The sequence below is a fragment of the Coenobita brevimanus genome, chromosome 23, assembly GCF_032717465.1.
Source record: "Coenobita brevimanus isolate Jiangsu-jjx chromosome 23, ASM3271746v2, whole genome shotgun sequence".
In the NCBI taxonomy this organism is placed as follows: Eukaryota; Metazoa; Arthropoda; class Malacostraca; order Decapoda; family Coenobitidae; genus Coenobita; species Coenobita brevimanus.
In genome coordinates, this window is record NC_136976.1 from 36,270,862 (window position 1) to 36,286,238 (window position 15,377).

At 43.4% G+C, this 15,377-nt stretch overlaps 1 protein-coding gene across 1 annotated transcript in view; it reads right to left on the reverse strand.

Moving 5' to 3' along the window:
* FBXO11 (F-box protein 11) overlaps positions 1-15,377 on the reverse strand; it is a 325,851-nt gene that overhangs the window by 260,792 nt on the left and 49,682 nt on the right. Inside the window, exons 2-3 of the mRNA XM_080267229.1 lie at positions 2,504-2,914; positions 1,935-2,094 (exon numbers count right to left, since the gene is read on the reverse strand). Coding sequence (XP_080123355.1) covers positions 1,935-2,094; positions 2,504-2,914 — 571 coding nt within the window. The remainder of the gene's footprint in view (positions 1-1,934; positions 2,095-2,503; positions 2,915-15,377) is intronic.

Sequence of the window (15,377 nt, forward strand, 5' to 3'; positions counted from 1 at the left end):
TACAAATCCTCGCTGGTTATCCCCAACAAAGATGCAGGGTGCCTGCGAGATGATGGTGTGGTGTGGTGTACAGGACCACACAACTGTCAGTCCTTTTTTCATTGACGAGTGGTGAAATACTGGGAGACACGTCTGCAACTGTGTTCTGATGATCATGACAAATATTTTGAACAACTGAAAATGTAAAACTATCAGTGTATTTACATAGCAGCAAAAATAAATGATCTTCCCTATGTCCTGACATTCAAATCACCCTGTACAATCTATAACTATGAAAAATTTTTTGCACATCCGGACTGACTCAATCGGATACGCCGTGTGAAGCTGCAGAATGTGGTGAATGTTTCTGGCGTATCCGGTGGAGCCAGGATTCCGAGGGCTTGAATGGAAGTGTGGCCTATTTGGACTGGGCAAGTCTGTGCTGTCTGGACATTGCTACTCCTCAGCCTGCCCTTGGGTTTCGGGAAAGGAGGTCCAGATGATGATGATGATGATGATGATGATGATGATGATGATGATGATGATCCTGCACAGTTAACTACCTAGCTTTCACTTTGGAAGTCAGACAAAAAGTAAAATTTATTCGAAGGGTGGCATTAATACTAAGGAGTGGATGGGAGAAGGAGGGATATGAGAAGGTAGGAAGACATCAGTAGGACGGAAGTTGTGGAAGCAATGAAGAAAGTCAAAATGGGGAAAGCCCCAAGAATTAACGGAACTGGTGGTGAAAAGCTGAAGCATGGAGGAGAAATAGTAGGTGAATGGACATGGAAGATGTGCAGATTGGCCTGGGAGGTAGGTAGATTTCCAGGGGACTGGAAGTCAGGTACTGTGTAACTATTCTCCTGTACAAAGGAAAAGTGGAAAAAGAAGTGTGTGGCCATGACAGAGGAACTTGTCTATTAGTGTAACAGGAAAACTATATGGTAGGATACTCATTTACAGAGTTAGGAAACTAACAAAGGAATTAGTTGGAGAAGAAAAGGGAAGTTTCAGTAAGGGAAGAGGCTGTGTAGATTAGATATTCATCCCAATGATGCTGGATTGAAACAGGGATGTGGCATGTCTCCATGGCTGTTCAGTTTGTATATGGATGGAGTTGTAAAAGAGATACAAGACAGGGCAGTGGATGTTGGAGCAGCCCTAATGAGAGAGGACAGCATTTGGAAACTTCTGTTCTGTATATATTGTTAAGTAAAGACGAAGGGGAACTGAAAATTTGGTAAATAAGTTTGAGTGAGTATGTACAAAAGGAATCTAAAGATGAATGTAGGAGCAAAGTTGTGGTCTTCAAGAGAAATGAAGTCAATGAATGCACAATGAGGCTGGATAGTGAGGAAATAGAAAATATGAGTGCATTTAAGCACCTGGGTAGTGTGATGGGTAAGGACAGAAGTTTGGAGGATGATGTGCTTGAAGAGGCACAGAAGGGAAGAAAGGTTGCTGGTACACTGAAAGCAGTAATAAGAACTACAGAAATGTGTGGAAGTAAAAACGCTGCCACACAACAGTAGTGATCCCCACTCTAACGTATGAAACCCAAGCTTGGACCATGTTGGAGACTAAATTCAAGAGTGAGTGAAGAGGAAATAAGTTGAGTACAGTATAGAGAATGGTCAAAGACAACAATGTATATGACACAGTACCTCAGACAGAGCTTACTTTCCTACTGCAATATCTGTTGACACCTGTGCATTATAGGTGTCCCTGTTGTCACTGCAGGCTCATCAGAATGTGAAACCAGTGGACCGAAGACTGATGTTGCCCATCCCCTGCAGTCCACCCTTCTCCCTTCAGGAGATTGGGAAAAAAGTGAGGGATGTTTTTCTATAGCTAGGCAGTCTTACTAGTGCCAGTGTGTGAGGGCTACCCTCTCCAGCACCACATAATAGCTACTTTGGCAAATATATCATACAGTACAGAAAAACACTTACCATAATTCATTATCATTGGCTATGGTGTAGAAGCGTTTACAGACTTGTGCTACATGACACAGATCTCTCTCATATAGGTAGGAAAATATAGTGAGTAGCACCTCATCAGGAAGTTCATATAGGAGGTAATGTGCTGCAGTGAATGGGTTACATCCTACACCTGGAAAAGATAGAAAACAAAACTATTAGTTTTAATCTGGAAAAAAAAAAAAAAGAAGAAAAAAAAAAAAAGTCAAAGTAAAAATGATTTTGGCCATGGAAAACAGCATCATAGTTAACGAAGATGCAAAAATGACGCAGTAATCATACTCTCAGAAATACATAGGTGCAGAACAAATACAGTAGCATATGGTCCCTCTACTACACCTTGGCTCTCCCAAAATTGCTTCAATAAAGATACAGGCTAGACATGCAAAATCAATCCCAGACAATTAATCGACCACCAAAGGCTTATTATTTAACTTTTATTTCTCTACACAGTGCTTCCCACAAGGGTATCATAACCACACAGCTGAACAGCCATTATTATACAACTCTGCATTCTGCAACAGACAACACAAAGAGAATACCTGTGGAAGTATCCCCAGAAAAATATGATCTCCGGGGACGTTTTCTGGCAGGTAGCATGGAAGGACAATATGCCGTTGCAGCAGTGATGGCAGAAGTAGGTGAAAGCATTGGTGTTGAACTCGTAGCAGCAGATGGAAGACCAGCTGTTGCTGCAGAAACCCCTGCCGGTGATGCAGTGGTGGGAGAAGCAGTGACTGTTGCCGCTGCTACACCTAATGTTACTGGTGGGCTGACAGGATGTGTTGGGGATTTACGACGTAGGTGGTACGGTGGGTGGTGGTGATGAGTGGAGGAGGTGCTGAGAGGACCAGAAGAGGGACCAGCTCCACCAGCATCTGCAGCTGCTCCACCCACCAATGCATATAACTCAAGGACTGAGCCATGATCCATGGGCCCTTCTAACTCATCTTCTGAAAAAAATAAACAAATAAAAAATCAAAGACTTGCTCAGATGCTGCATAATGCATTAAAAGATTCTTACCAATAAAGGCAACTACTTTTAAAACAAGGATTATCAAAATAAGTGACTGAAAGCAAAAACTACTGGACTTCTATTATCATGAGGTACCTTAACTCATTTCCTTTTACAGCAGCTAATGTATCACAACCAAAAATAAATCCTTTGTCTACTGGGGTTTGAGAAGGCACGTAGCCTGATAAAAAATTCATTTTTCATTCTGAGTCACCATGATCATCAGAATTACTCATTTTTCACAATGGCTGATTATAAAAAAAATATATACACAACCCTCGGCTATCACTCCCAATTGGTCCTGCTATGGCTGCGCTACAGCCGAAACCGTAATAGCCGAATTGAAGAACTTATGGAAATAATTTTATTTTTTATTTTTTTTTTTTTTTTTTTATTTTTTTTATGCGATGAAGAAGGAACCAAAGGCCATGAGCCCGCAGTAACAGTTCCCTCCAAGAGAAAAACAAAATACAATAGAGAGCCAAATTCAAGATCCGATCATTTTGAGATGCCTGGACACACTACGTTTGAAAGACTGGAGATCATAGGCAGAAGGAAATACAGACAGAGGGAGACAGTTCCAGAGCTGACCTGTTGCATAAATGAAAGACTGGGAGTAACGGTTAACTCTTGCATTAGAGAGTTGGACAGAAAAGGGATGAGGCCTAGACGGGTGCTACGCGCCCGTCGTAGAGGTGGAGGAATGCAAGCAGACAGTTCAGAGGAGCAGTGACCATTAAAGTAGCGAGCAGAAAAGAGATAAAGATGCAACAGTGCGGCGAAGAGACAGAGGTTGAAGGGAGTCAGTAAGAGGAGGAGAGTTAATGAGACGAAAAGCCTTTGACTCCACCCTATTGAGAAGAGCTGTATGTGGGGAGCCTCCCCACACATGAGAGTTGTACTCCACACAGGGAAGGATAAAACCCTGTATAGAGTCAACAATTGTGCAGGGGTAAAGAAAGAGCGGAGTCGGCTTAGCACACCCAATCTCTTGGAAGCAGATTTTACAAGAGATGTAATATGATCTTTCCAAGACAAGTCCCGAGTAAATGAAACCCCAAGCATGTTCAAGGATGATGCAGGATTAATCTGAATATTATTAAACATTAGTGGGTATACCTGTGGAAGATTTTGTCGGGTTGATAGGTGTAAGAACTGAGTCTTAGATGCATTAAAGACAACCATATTATTTTTACCCCAGTCAGAGATATGAGCCAAGTCAGACATTAGGTGTGCCATAGCCTCATCCCTTGTTTCTTGAAGCAACTGCTGAGATGGGCGTTATGGAACCGAATGGAAAGATGAAGGGTGGAGTCATCAGCGTATGAGTGGATAGGGTTAGATGTACAGCTTAGAAGATCATTGATGAATAAAAGGAAGAGAGTTGGTGATAGGACAGAGCCCTGAGGAACACCACTGTTGATAGATCTAGGAGAAGAACGATGGCCGTCTACGACAGCAGCTATAGAACGACCAGAAAGGAAGCTAGCGATGAAGGCACAGATAGAAGGATAGAAACCGTAGGAGGGCAGTTTGGAAATTAAAGATTTATGCCAGACTCGATCGAAAGCCTTTGAGATGTCAAGTGCAATGGCAAAGCTTTCGCCAAAGTCCCGAAAGGAGGATGACCAGGAGTCTGAAAGGTAGGTGAGAAGATCGCCAGTGGAGCGTCCCTGACGGAACCCATACTGACGATCGGAAAGAAGGTTGTGATAGGAAAGATGCCTTAAAATTTTTTATTAAGAATTGACTCGAATCTTTTGAAATACAGGACGTTAAAGCAATTGGACGATAGTTGGAGGGTTGGGAGTGGTCACTCTTCTTGGGACTGGCTGAATGAGAGCAAACTTCCAGCAAGAAGGAAAGGTACAAGTTGACAGACAAAGGCGAAATAGTTTGCCTAGGCAGGGTGTAAGCACAGAAGCACAGTTTTTGAGAACAACAGGAGGGACTCCATCAGGCCCATATGCCTTGTTAGTACTGAGGCCAGTAATGGCAGAAAATACATCAACTGAAGAAATTTTAATGTCAGCCATGAGGAAGTCAGAGGGGGAAGTGATGGAGGAACAGCACCGGAATCGTCTAAGGTGGAATTGGAGGAGAAAGTCTCAGGCGAAGAGATCTGCTTTATCAGTAGAAGAAATAGCTACAGAACCATCAGAGTAGAAAAGAGGAGGGAAGGATGATGAGGTAAAGTTGTTAGAAAGATTTTTGGCAAGGTGCCAGAAGGAGCGAGAAGAAATTGAGTTGGAGAGTTGAGAGGATTTAGTATGGATGAAAATTATTTTTAGTAAAGCGAAGAACAGACTTAGCACGATTCCGGGCAGAAACATAAAGATGATGTGATTCAGGGGTGGGTTGGCTCCGGTACCTTTTGTAGGCCTTCTCCTTGTTGCGGACAGCATTAGAACAAGCGTGATTAAACCAAGGCTTTCTTGCGTTAGTCAAAGGATATGAGAAAGGAATGTATGCTTCCATGCCCGAGAGAATAACCTCCGTAATGCGCAAGGCACACTCAGATGGCTCACGGCCATGGAAGCAATAATCATTCCAGGGAAAATCAAAGAAGTACTGCCTGAGGGCCTCCCAGTCCGCAGCTCCAAAATGCCAGAGACGACGTTTCCTGGAGGGTCCGCAGGCCGTACTGGAGCAATAGGACAGGTTAAGGTAATAAGGTTGTGATCGGAGGAGCCCAACGGAGAGAAAAGATTAACAGAGTAAGCAGAAGGATTAGTTGTGAGGAAGAGGTCAAGTATGTTGGAGCTCTCTCCAAGGCGGTCAGGGATACGGGTAGGGTGCTGTACAAGCTGCTCTAGGTCATTAAGGATAGAAAAGATGTAGGCTTGTTCACCAGGTGGATCCGTGAAAGGAGAGGAGAGCCAAAGGTGGTGGTAGGAACATTGAAATCTCCAAGAATGGAGATTTCAGAGAAAGGAGAAATGGACAGAATGTGTTCCATCGTAGAAGTAAGATAGTCGAAGAATTTTTGATAGTCAGTAGAATTAGGGGATAAGTAAACAGCACAGATATATTTAGTCAGAGAATGACAGGAAAGCCGAAGCCAGAGAGTGGAGAATTCAGAAGAATCAAGTTCAGGAACACGAGAGCAAGATAAGTCGTTGCGTATGTATACACAACAGCCACCTTTGGCTTTGAAATGAGTATAGAGAAAGTAGGAGGATACAGAAAAGGGTTTGCTGTCAGTTGCCTCAGACAGCTGAGTCTCCGTTAGAAAAAGAAGGTGAGGTTTAGAGGAGGAGAGGTGGTGCTCAACAGAGCGAAAGTTAGATGAAAGGCCGCGAATGTTGCAGAAATGAAGGAGAAGAGAGTCAGACAGTGGTTCCAGGCACCTCGAGTCGTCAACGGGAGAGGGGCAGATGGCGGGGGCATTTATGGTCCCCCCCCCTGGGGACTCCGAGGCAAGGTGAATCAACGCCATTTTTGGTTAATTTTGAATAGGAAGTGTAGTGTGTACTGTGCATGTAGTTTGGTGAAGATAGATAGAGAAATTTGTACTGGAGAGCATGCTGGCCTACTCTCTGTGTAACTGAGACACTGAAAATTGGTGCCATGACCTCAATCTTTACCCCTAAGATACCCATTTTGTACCACATATTAACATACAATAGTCCAAAAATGAGCATGTTTTATGATGTGATCATGATTCTTATAAATACCGGGTACCCCTCACAGTTGATTCACTGATGTTATATTTCGTCCCCACACTTCGCTTGGTCTCTCCATTGTCTATAAGTTTCACATTTCCAGTTTATCTGCATAACTTAGGTTCTTCCTTTTCTTTTATTTCCCTGCCAGGTGCCGCAGCATTATGTTGGGTGATGGTAGGGGGACAGGGAGGGGGTACGTTGGCCATGGTCATATAATAAAAAAGGTTATTGTTTTCGCTGTCACTGTTCACGGTCTGAGGGTGCGCACTTGAATGGTTTGGCGGGCAGGAGACTCGGTTGGGCGGCCAATCAGCGCTTGGATGGCGCTGACATCACACGACCTGTCACGGAGTGAAGCTTTTGTTGGCTGGGCGGTGCACCAGAGCCCGGCCTTCTTGAAAATTTCGAGCATTTCCGGTGCGTGATAGCAGGCATTTAGTGCGTGATAAAGGTATTTGGGTAGTTTTTTATATAGGCGTGATAGCGAGATACGCTATAGCAGAACCCGTGATAGCCGAGGGTTGAGTATATATATATATATATATATATATATACGTAGAGTTATGTTCAATTTGCAGTGAAAGGAAGAAAAAAAATAAGTACAATATCTGAAATGTTACAAGCTTTCTAATGGCAGTTTATGATATTTGCTTTTACTGACCATACCGTAGATATACATTTCCATTAACTACATCAAAGAAAAACTGATGAAAAGTTGCCTGCAGCTTGTCATCATATGAATAATTGGTAAGATTACTGTATACTGTAGTACAGAATTCCATATTTGTAAGGCACTGCATCAAACAATAATCACTGGAATGGAGCCTTCTATTTCCCCAGTGAAGACTTTTAGCTCTAGTGCTGCATGTCTGAGTAATATCTGTCAAAAAATATTAATAACAATAAAAATAATAATAATAATAATAATAATAATAATAACTAATTTTCAACATTTGGTTCTTAAAGTAAAACCTGGTCTTGACTACGGTCATCCCATGTTGCATGGTTAGGACTAATGTGTTAACCGAAGGTGCCACAATAATAATAATACTGTAATTAGTAGTAGGTGGTAAGCAGGATGAGATAGTGGTTTTGGGAGGGGGACTTAAATGGTCATGTAGGTGAAGCAGCACAAGGTTATGAAGGAGTACATGGGGGATGTGCCTATGGTATAAGGAATGCGGAAGGGGAAAGGATACTCGAGTTTGGGGAGGCAACAGACATGATTGTGTGCAACACATATTTTAGGAAAAGAGAGAGACATACGAGTCTGGGGGAAATAGCAGTCAGATAGATTATTTTCTGGTTAGGAGGGCTGTAGGAAGTGAGGAGTGTGTGCAGCAGAACAAACTACTGATTTGTGATATGGTGCTTAAAGAACGAGTGATGAAAAAGAGGACTTATGTACCTAGGAGGAAAATATGGAAGCTGAAAAACCAATTAGTAAGGGATGCCTTCTACAGCGAGATGAGAAGAGTGGTGGCTGAACAAGGAGCTGTAGACAGAGGCGTTAATGAACAGTACAGAACCCTGAAGAACAATCTCTTGAGAGTTACTGATGTAACATGTGGTTGGACAAGAGGACCACCAAGACATAACGTAACTTGGTGCTGGGATGAGGGTGTAGAAGCTGCAGTTAAGGAGAAAAGAAGGCTTTTCCAGGAATGGAAGAAGAGTGGTAACAAGGAGGAATACTTGGCTGCCAAGTGTACGGCTAGAAGAGAGGTATACAGGGTGAGGTCTGAGTCACAGAGACATTTACTTGATAGCCTAAATCATGGGGAAAGAAAAAATATGATATTTAAGGTGAGCAGTGTGTGAAGAATGATGAAGGAAGGGTAGTGGTGAACAGTGAGGATATTAAAGAAGCATGAAGAGAGCATTATAGCCGGTTGTTGAATGAGGAGTTTGACTGGGACAGGGAAGGTTTGGAGCCAGCAGATCCAGTGTTTGGCCCTTGGCCTTTGATTGATGCTGCTACTGTGAGTGAGGCAATAGGCAGGATGAAGGTGGGGAAGGCAACAGGTGTGTCTGGGTTGACTGCCGAAATGTTGAAGACCTAAGGAGATACAAGAGTGAGGTTAGTCACTAACCTGATAAATATGATTATTTATGAGTGTGTTGTCCCAGATGATTGGCTAAAGAGTGTAATTGTAAATGTGTATAAAGGGAAGGGTGATGCCCTGGAAAGAGGAACTTATAAAGGTATAAAGCTTTTAGATCGGATAATGAAGGTAATGGAGAGAGTTTTAGAAGGTATGATTAGAGAAAGAGCGAATATTGATGAGATGCAGTTTGGGTTTATGCCAGGCAGAGGGACCACTGATGCCATATTCACTGTTCGACAGCTTCAGGAAAAATATATTGAGTTGTGGGTGTTTGTGAGTGCATATGGGCCTGGTAGTGAAAGGGATGAAGAAGAGAGGGAGTCTTTCTGGAATGATGTTGATGAGTGTCTGCAGAGTTTTGGAACGAATGTGAATGTAGTAATGATGGGAGATCTGAATGCTAGAGTGGGAAATGTAGCAGTTGAAGGTGTAGTTGGTATGCATGGTGTGCCTGGAAGAAATGAAAATGGGGAACGAATGATAGCAATGTGTGTTGAGCGAGAGATGGTGATTGGAAATATGCTGTTTGAGAAGAAAGATATTTATAAGTATACACGGGTGAGACAGAAGGGTGGAAGGGTTGTTGATAGAGCTTTGATGGACTATGTGGTTGTGTCTAGGAATGTAATAGGAAGATTGTTGGATGTGAGAGTTCTGAGAGGGGAGGGTGGAGGTATGTCTGACCACTACCTGGTGGAGGGAAAGTTAAGAGTAGGTAAGAGATGGGTGAGAGCTAGGAGGGTTAGGCGTGGCAGGGAGGTTTTAAAAGTGAGTGAGTTGGATAAAAGAGAGAAAAAGATAGAGTATCAGGAGAAATTGAAAGATGAGTGGAACTCAGTGAAAGATCAAGAAAATGGCAGTGTGGAGGAGGAATGGCAGTTGTTTAAGAGTGCTGTGGTGGGGCATGCAGAAAAGGTGTGTGGTGTGAGACGTGTGGGTGGTGGTGTAAGAAAAGGAAGTGAATGGTGGTGCGAGGAAGTAAGTATGGCTGTGGCTGAGAAGAGACGTGCATATAAAGTGTGGCCGCAGAGGAAGGATGAGAAGTCATATGAATGGTATAAGGAAAAGAAGAATAGGGCAAGAAGGGCTGTGCGTGATGCTAAAGTGGCAGCAGATGAGAGGTGAGGTAGGCGGCTGACAGAGAATTTTCAACAAAATAAGAAAATGTTTTGGAAGGAGGTGAAAAGGGTGCGAAAGGGAGAGTCTGGGAAGGAAGAACGAGTAAAAGCAGAGGATGGAAGGATGTTAATTGAGATGAATGCAGTAAGGAAGAGATGGGCAGAGAATTTTGAAAGATTGTTAAATGTAGAGGAGGAAAGGGTGGCTGAGATTGTGGTGGATGGAAGGGTGCAAGGAATAAATGTGTTGGGAGAGTTGAATGATTCTTTGATCACGAAGGAGGAAGTGGAGAAGGCAGTAAAGGAGATGAAAACAGGGAAAGCTGCAGGTATGGATGGGTGTGCTGTGGAATGCCTGAAGGGTGGTGGAGTGACTATTGTTGACTGGTTAGTAAGATTGTTGAATGTATGCTTTGTGAAAGGTATGGTGCCAATTGACAGGGCAAGTGCTTGTGTGATCCCATTGTATAAAGGCAAGGGTGATAAGTATGCATGTACTAGCTTTAGGGGTATAAGTCTGTTGAGCATTGTAGGTAAGGTGTATGGTAGAGTGTTAATTATGAGCGTTAGAGAGGGTACAGAGGGAGTGCTTGGTGATGAGCAGTGTGGGTTTAGGAGAGGCAAGGGATGCGTGGATCAGGTGTTTGCTGTGAGACATGTGTATGAAAAGTATTTGGCGAAAGGCAAGGATGTGTTTTGGGTATTTATGGATTTAGAGAAAGCTTATGATAGAATTGATGGGGAGGCTTTGTGGACTGTTTTAAGATTGTATGGACTTGATGGTAGGTTACTAAAAGGGGTGAAAAGTTTTTATGTAAATAGTAGAGCGTGCGTAAGAGTGGGAAATGCTGTGAGTGATTGGTTTCCCGTGAGAGTGGGTCTGCGACAGGGATGTGTGATGTCACCTTGGTTGTTTAATATTTACATGGATGGTGTTGTAAGGGAGGTGAATGCAAGAGTTTTAGGTGGAGGTCTGAATCTGTGAATGTTGATGGTGGAGAGTGGAATCTGAAGCAGCTGCTGTTTGCAGATGATACTGCACTGGTGGCTGATTCAGAGGAGAGATTGAGACAGTTGGTAGAGGAGTTTGGAAGGGTGTGTGAAAGGAGGAAATTGAAAGTAAATGAGAATAAGAGTAAAGTGATGAAGTGTACGAGGTTGGTAGATGGTAAGGGGATGAATACACAGTTTTGAATGGCGAGTTGCTTGAGAAGGTAGAGTGTTTTAAATATCTAGGGTCACATGTTGCTGTGGATGGAAGAATAGATGCAGAAGTGAAGTTTAGAATAAATGAAGTAGGAAAGGTGCTGGGGGAATGAAAAAAGTGTTTAGATGTCGTTTGCTTAGAACGGATGTAAAGAGAAAGCTGTATGAGGGTGTTGTGGTACCGACTGTGTTATATGGGGCTGAAACATGGAATATGGGTGTAGCAGAGAGGAAAAGTTTGAATGTAATGGAGATGAGGTGTCTGAGGAGTATGTGTGGAGTGACGCATATGGATCTAGTGCGAAATGATGAAGTGCGAAGGAGAACTGGAGTTGTTCGGGAGATGGCTCGTAGAGTTGAGCAGAGGGTGTTGCGATGGTTTGGGCATATGGAGAGAATGGATAATGAGCGATTGGTGAAAAAGATAACTAGATCTGATGTGAGAGGTGTAAGGCTGAGAGGAAGACCACGAATTGGATGGATGGACAGTGTGAATAGAGAGCTGGATGCAAGAGGGATGTCTGTTGAGCAAGGAAGAGTGGCTGTGCGTGACAGAAATAAATGGAGAGAAATTGTGAATGAATAAGTGATGACGCAGCCCTGAAGGGATATTCTCCCGCATTTGGTTTGATCAGCTAGTCAGGTCAGGTGCGGGTAAGGGGATGGGTCCGTTATGATGTGGCAGGGGTAAACCATTTCTGCTGTCGGGCCCTACTGCGGATGTCACTGATTGCATTGCGCAGTTGACCCTTGTGCGGTGTGGTGCGGTGAGGATCTGTCCATTCTCCCCTTTGGGGGTAAGATGCGAATGAATGTGTTTGAATGGATGAGTAAATGGGGAGTGTGTTGTCCTGTCTCGGCTACCTTCCTTTCCTTGGGGGAAGCAGCCAAGGTACATAGATAGATAGATGATTTGGAAAAGGCCTTTGATAGAGTCCCTAGAGAGGTGGTGAAGTGGGCAATGAGAAAGCTTGGCTTGGAGGAGTGGCTGGTTAGGGTGGTTATGGCTATGTTATGTGGGTGCTTGCACCCAGGTAGGAGTGAATGGAAATTTGAGTGACGAGTTTTCCGTGAATGTTGGTGTGTATCAGTGGTCAGTTTTGAGTCCCATGTTGTTCATCATGGTACTTGAAGCCCTCTCACGTGACTTTAGAAACGGACTCCCGTGGGACATGTATGCTGATGATTTGGTGTTGATTGCAGAGAATGAAAGGGAGGCGGAGGAAAGGTTTAGGAAGTGAAGATATGGTATGGGGCACAAGGGTTTAAGGGTAAATGCAGATAAAACAAAAGTGATGATATCTAGGGTTGGTGGCGGTACTGTCAAAGACGAGGAAGAATGGCCATGTGAAGTTTGCCACATGGGCGTGGAAAGTATTCCATCTTGTGCGGTGTTTGTGATAAAAGGGTGCACAAGAGATGTACTGATATCAGAGGTAGACTGCGAGTTAATGCTGATTTTATGTGTACGGCATGTCGGAAAGAGCAGGTGGTGATTGTCAGGCGTGAAAGGATTGAACTTGCTGGTGAATCTCTTGGGTGTGTGGAAGAGTTTTGTTATTTGGGAGACATGTTGTATGCTGGAGGTGGGGCTGGAGCTAGCTCTGTGGCTAGGGTGAGAAGTGGTTGGAAGAAGTTCAGGGAGCTCTTGCCTCTTCTGACACTGACAGGGCTCTCCCTACGTGCTAAGGGGTCTTTGTATGCAGCATGTGTTAGGAGTATAATGACGTATGGTAGTGAGACCTAGGCAGTAAAGGAGGAGGATATTCGCCAGCTCAGATGTACAGAAATGACAATGTTTTGGTGGATGTGTAGTGCATTCCTTCGCACAAGGTCTGGGGGGGCTGGGTTTACGATGGAAGAGTTGAGAGGTAGGATGGGTCTGGTGTGTATTGGTGTTGTGATAAGGAGAGGCAGATTGAGGTGGTTTGGACATGTGGAGAGGATGGGGGATGATAATTCGGTGAGGAAGGTGAGAAGTGTTAACACTGGGGGTGGGGTTATGAGGGGTAGACCGAGAAAGACATGGGACGAGGTCATTAAGTGTGACCTCAGGGTTAGGGGACTGAACAGGGAGGCTGCAATGGATCGTGCAGCATGGAAAGCCGCCATTAGGTGACCAAGGCCGACACATGCAAGCATGTTGGAGCCTTTAAGAACAAAACAAATTAATTTTCAACATTCGGTTACCAGAGTAAACTGGTCTTGACTAGTCATCTCAAGTTGCATGGTTAGGCCTAATGTGTTAACCATGGGTGCCACATATAACAGATCCACATATGACAACTGAAACCCAATATATAAGAGCTAATTAATTAACCTCACCTCCAGCCTGACCCTCACTTCCCTTCCATGACCCTAATACAGCCAAACATGTGTAATGATATGCTTTTCAAATGCATATCCTAAACAAGGAGGTAGAAGAAATATTAGAAAAGAGTAAAGGAACAAAGTTTGCAGTTATCTTAACAGACAGTAATGGGTGCCAGTGCTGAATGGGAGATTCATGACTCGGGCTGGCTTCCAACTCCTCAGCACATCCACTAGGCAGTGGAGGTAGCAGGAAATCCCACAAAGACACTGTTGTAGCTTTAGGACTTTCATATGCCAATGTCTTATTGTATTTGTCTGTTTATGGGTCAAGACTCATGGGCTATGATGCCACCACATATCAAACTGGAGCATTAGAGGGTACTCATACTGACTCCCACCCGGGCTGTGTGTGTGTGTGTGTGTGTGTGTGTGTGTGTGTGTGTGTGTGTGTGTGTGTGTGTGTGTGTGTGTGTGTGTGTGTGTGAGAGAGAGAGAGAGAGAGAGAGAGAGAGAGAGAGAGAGAGACATGCATGACAAACCCTAAAACAAACCAAGGGCAAGCTGTATGCAGGCAAACCCCAGGGGTTACGTAATGATCATTCAGAAAACAATATTTGGATAAAGTTATAAAATGCATTCTATGGGGCTATGTCTTGTCAACATAGGTTTACTTTTACGTATCTCTCGTCAAACTCCCAAAGTACATATCCACTTACATTATATACACTCATTGCACACTTCGAGCAGCACAATACTATCAAAATAATTCAAATAAACCTTGATGACATATGGGATATGCAGGGTTAAGCCAGGTGGCCTCAGAGGGCTACCCATGTGTGTCACCCCCTGCCAAGTAAATACCCCATCACAATTACACACCTTGAAAAACACAGTACCTGCAACAGAATTCAGATACTAATAACACATGAGTTACATGGAGTTATATCTGATGAACATACTGTACACGGTTATCATGTGTAACTTTCATCATCCCCTTGTACAATACATGACCAGTCATAATTACACACTCAAACAGGCACAATACCTGCAAAATAATATGCATAACACTCAGTAACACCTGTATTATTATGGTTATGTCCCGTAGTCACACTGAACATAGGTATCATGTGTGACTTTGACCCCCCCCCCAAGAAACTATCCAGTCATAGTTATACACTCACAAAACCACAGCTGCTACGACACAATTCAAATAACACTTAATAACACCTGGATTCTGGGGGGTTATGTTCTGGAGGGTGAGTAAGAGTGTAAAGGCTGCATCGCACTGGACCAAAAGTGGCTACAATGTGAGCCAAAACAGCTAGCAAATGTTGAGTTGTTGTCACATGCCAGTGTTTTTGCGAGCCAAAATGGCTAGCAGTGTCATCTGCCTTGGTGCCTAGTGTCATTTGTAAACAAACCACAATGGCCTTGTATGAATCTGCTGTACTTTTAATCACAGCAAGTCAAGAGTCACAAGGTAGTCTACTAGAGTTTTCCTTGCTGCAGGATCCATATCACATACTTTCCACTTGATGTTTGGAAACAAAACAGACAGCTTTTGTGGTTGGTCACCAGAGTTTTCGAATACTGATTTCATGAAAAAAAATATATATATATATAATAATAATAAATAAATTGTAATTACTTAACATTTTTAGTTACTGTAGTTTTCTTCTGTGATAACAGAAAAATTTCTCACCAGTTACAAAATAAATACCACTACAGTATTAGGCTCATCTGAGTTCTGATCACACCAACAAGCTGAGCAAAAATTGTTACCGTATCCATTTCGTCTCGCAGGCGAAATCCCACTCACTGTGGGTCATTTTGGCTAACAGCTCATGAAAGCTGCTTGCATGTTAGCCACTTTTGGCCCAGTGTGTCACTGCCTTAAGACAAGGTGATACAGATGGTGGTAGGAGAGTGAAAGATAAAAATGGCAGTCTGCTGGTGGAGAAGGGAGAAAAAGTACGCAGACTGAGAGA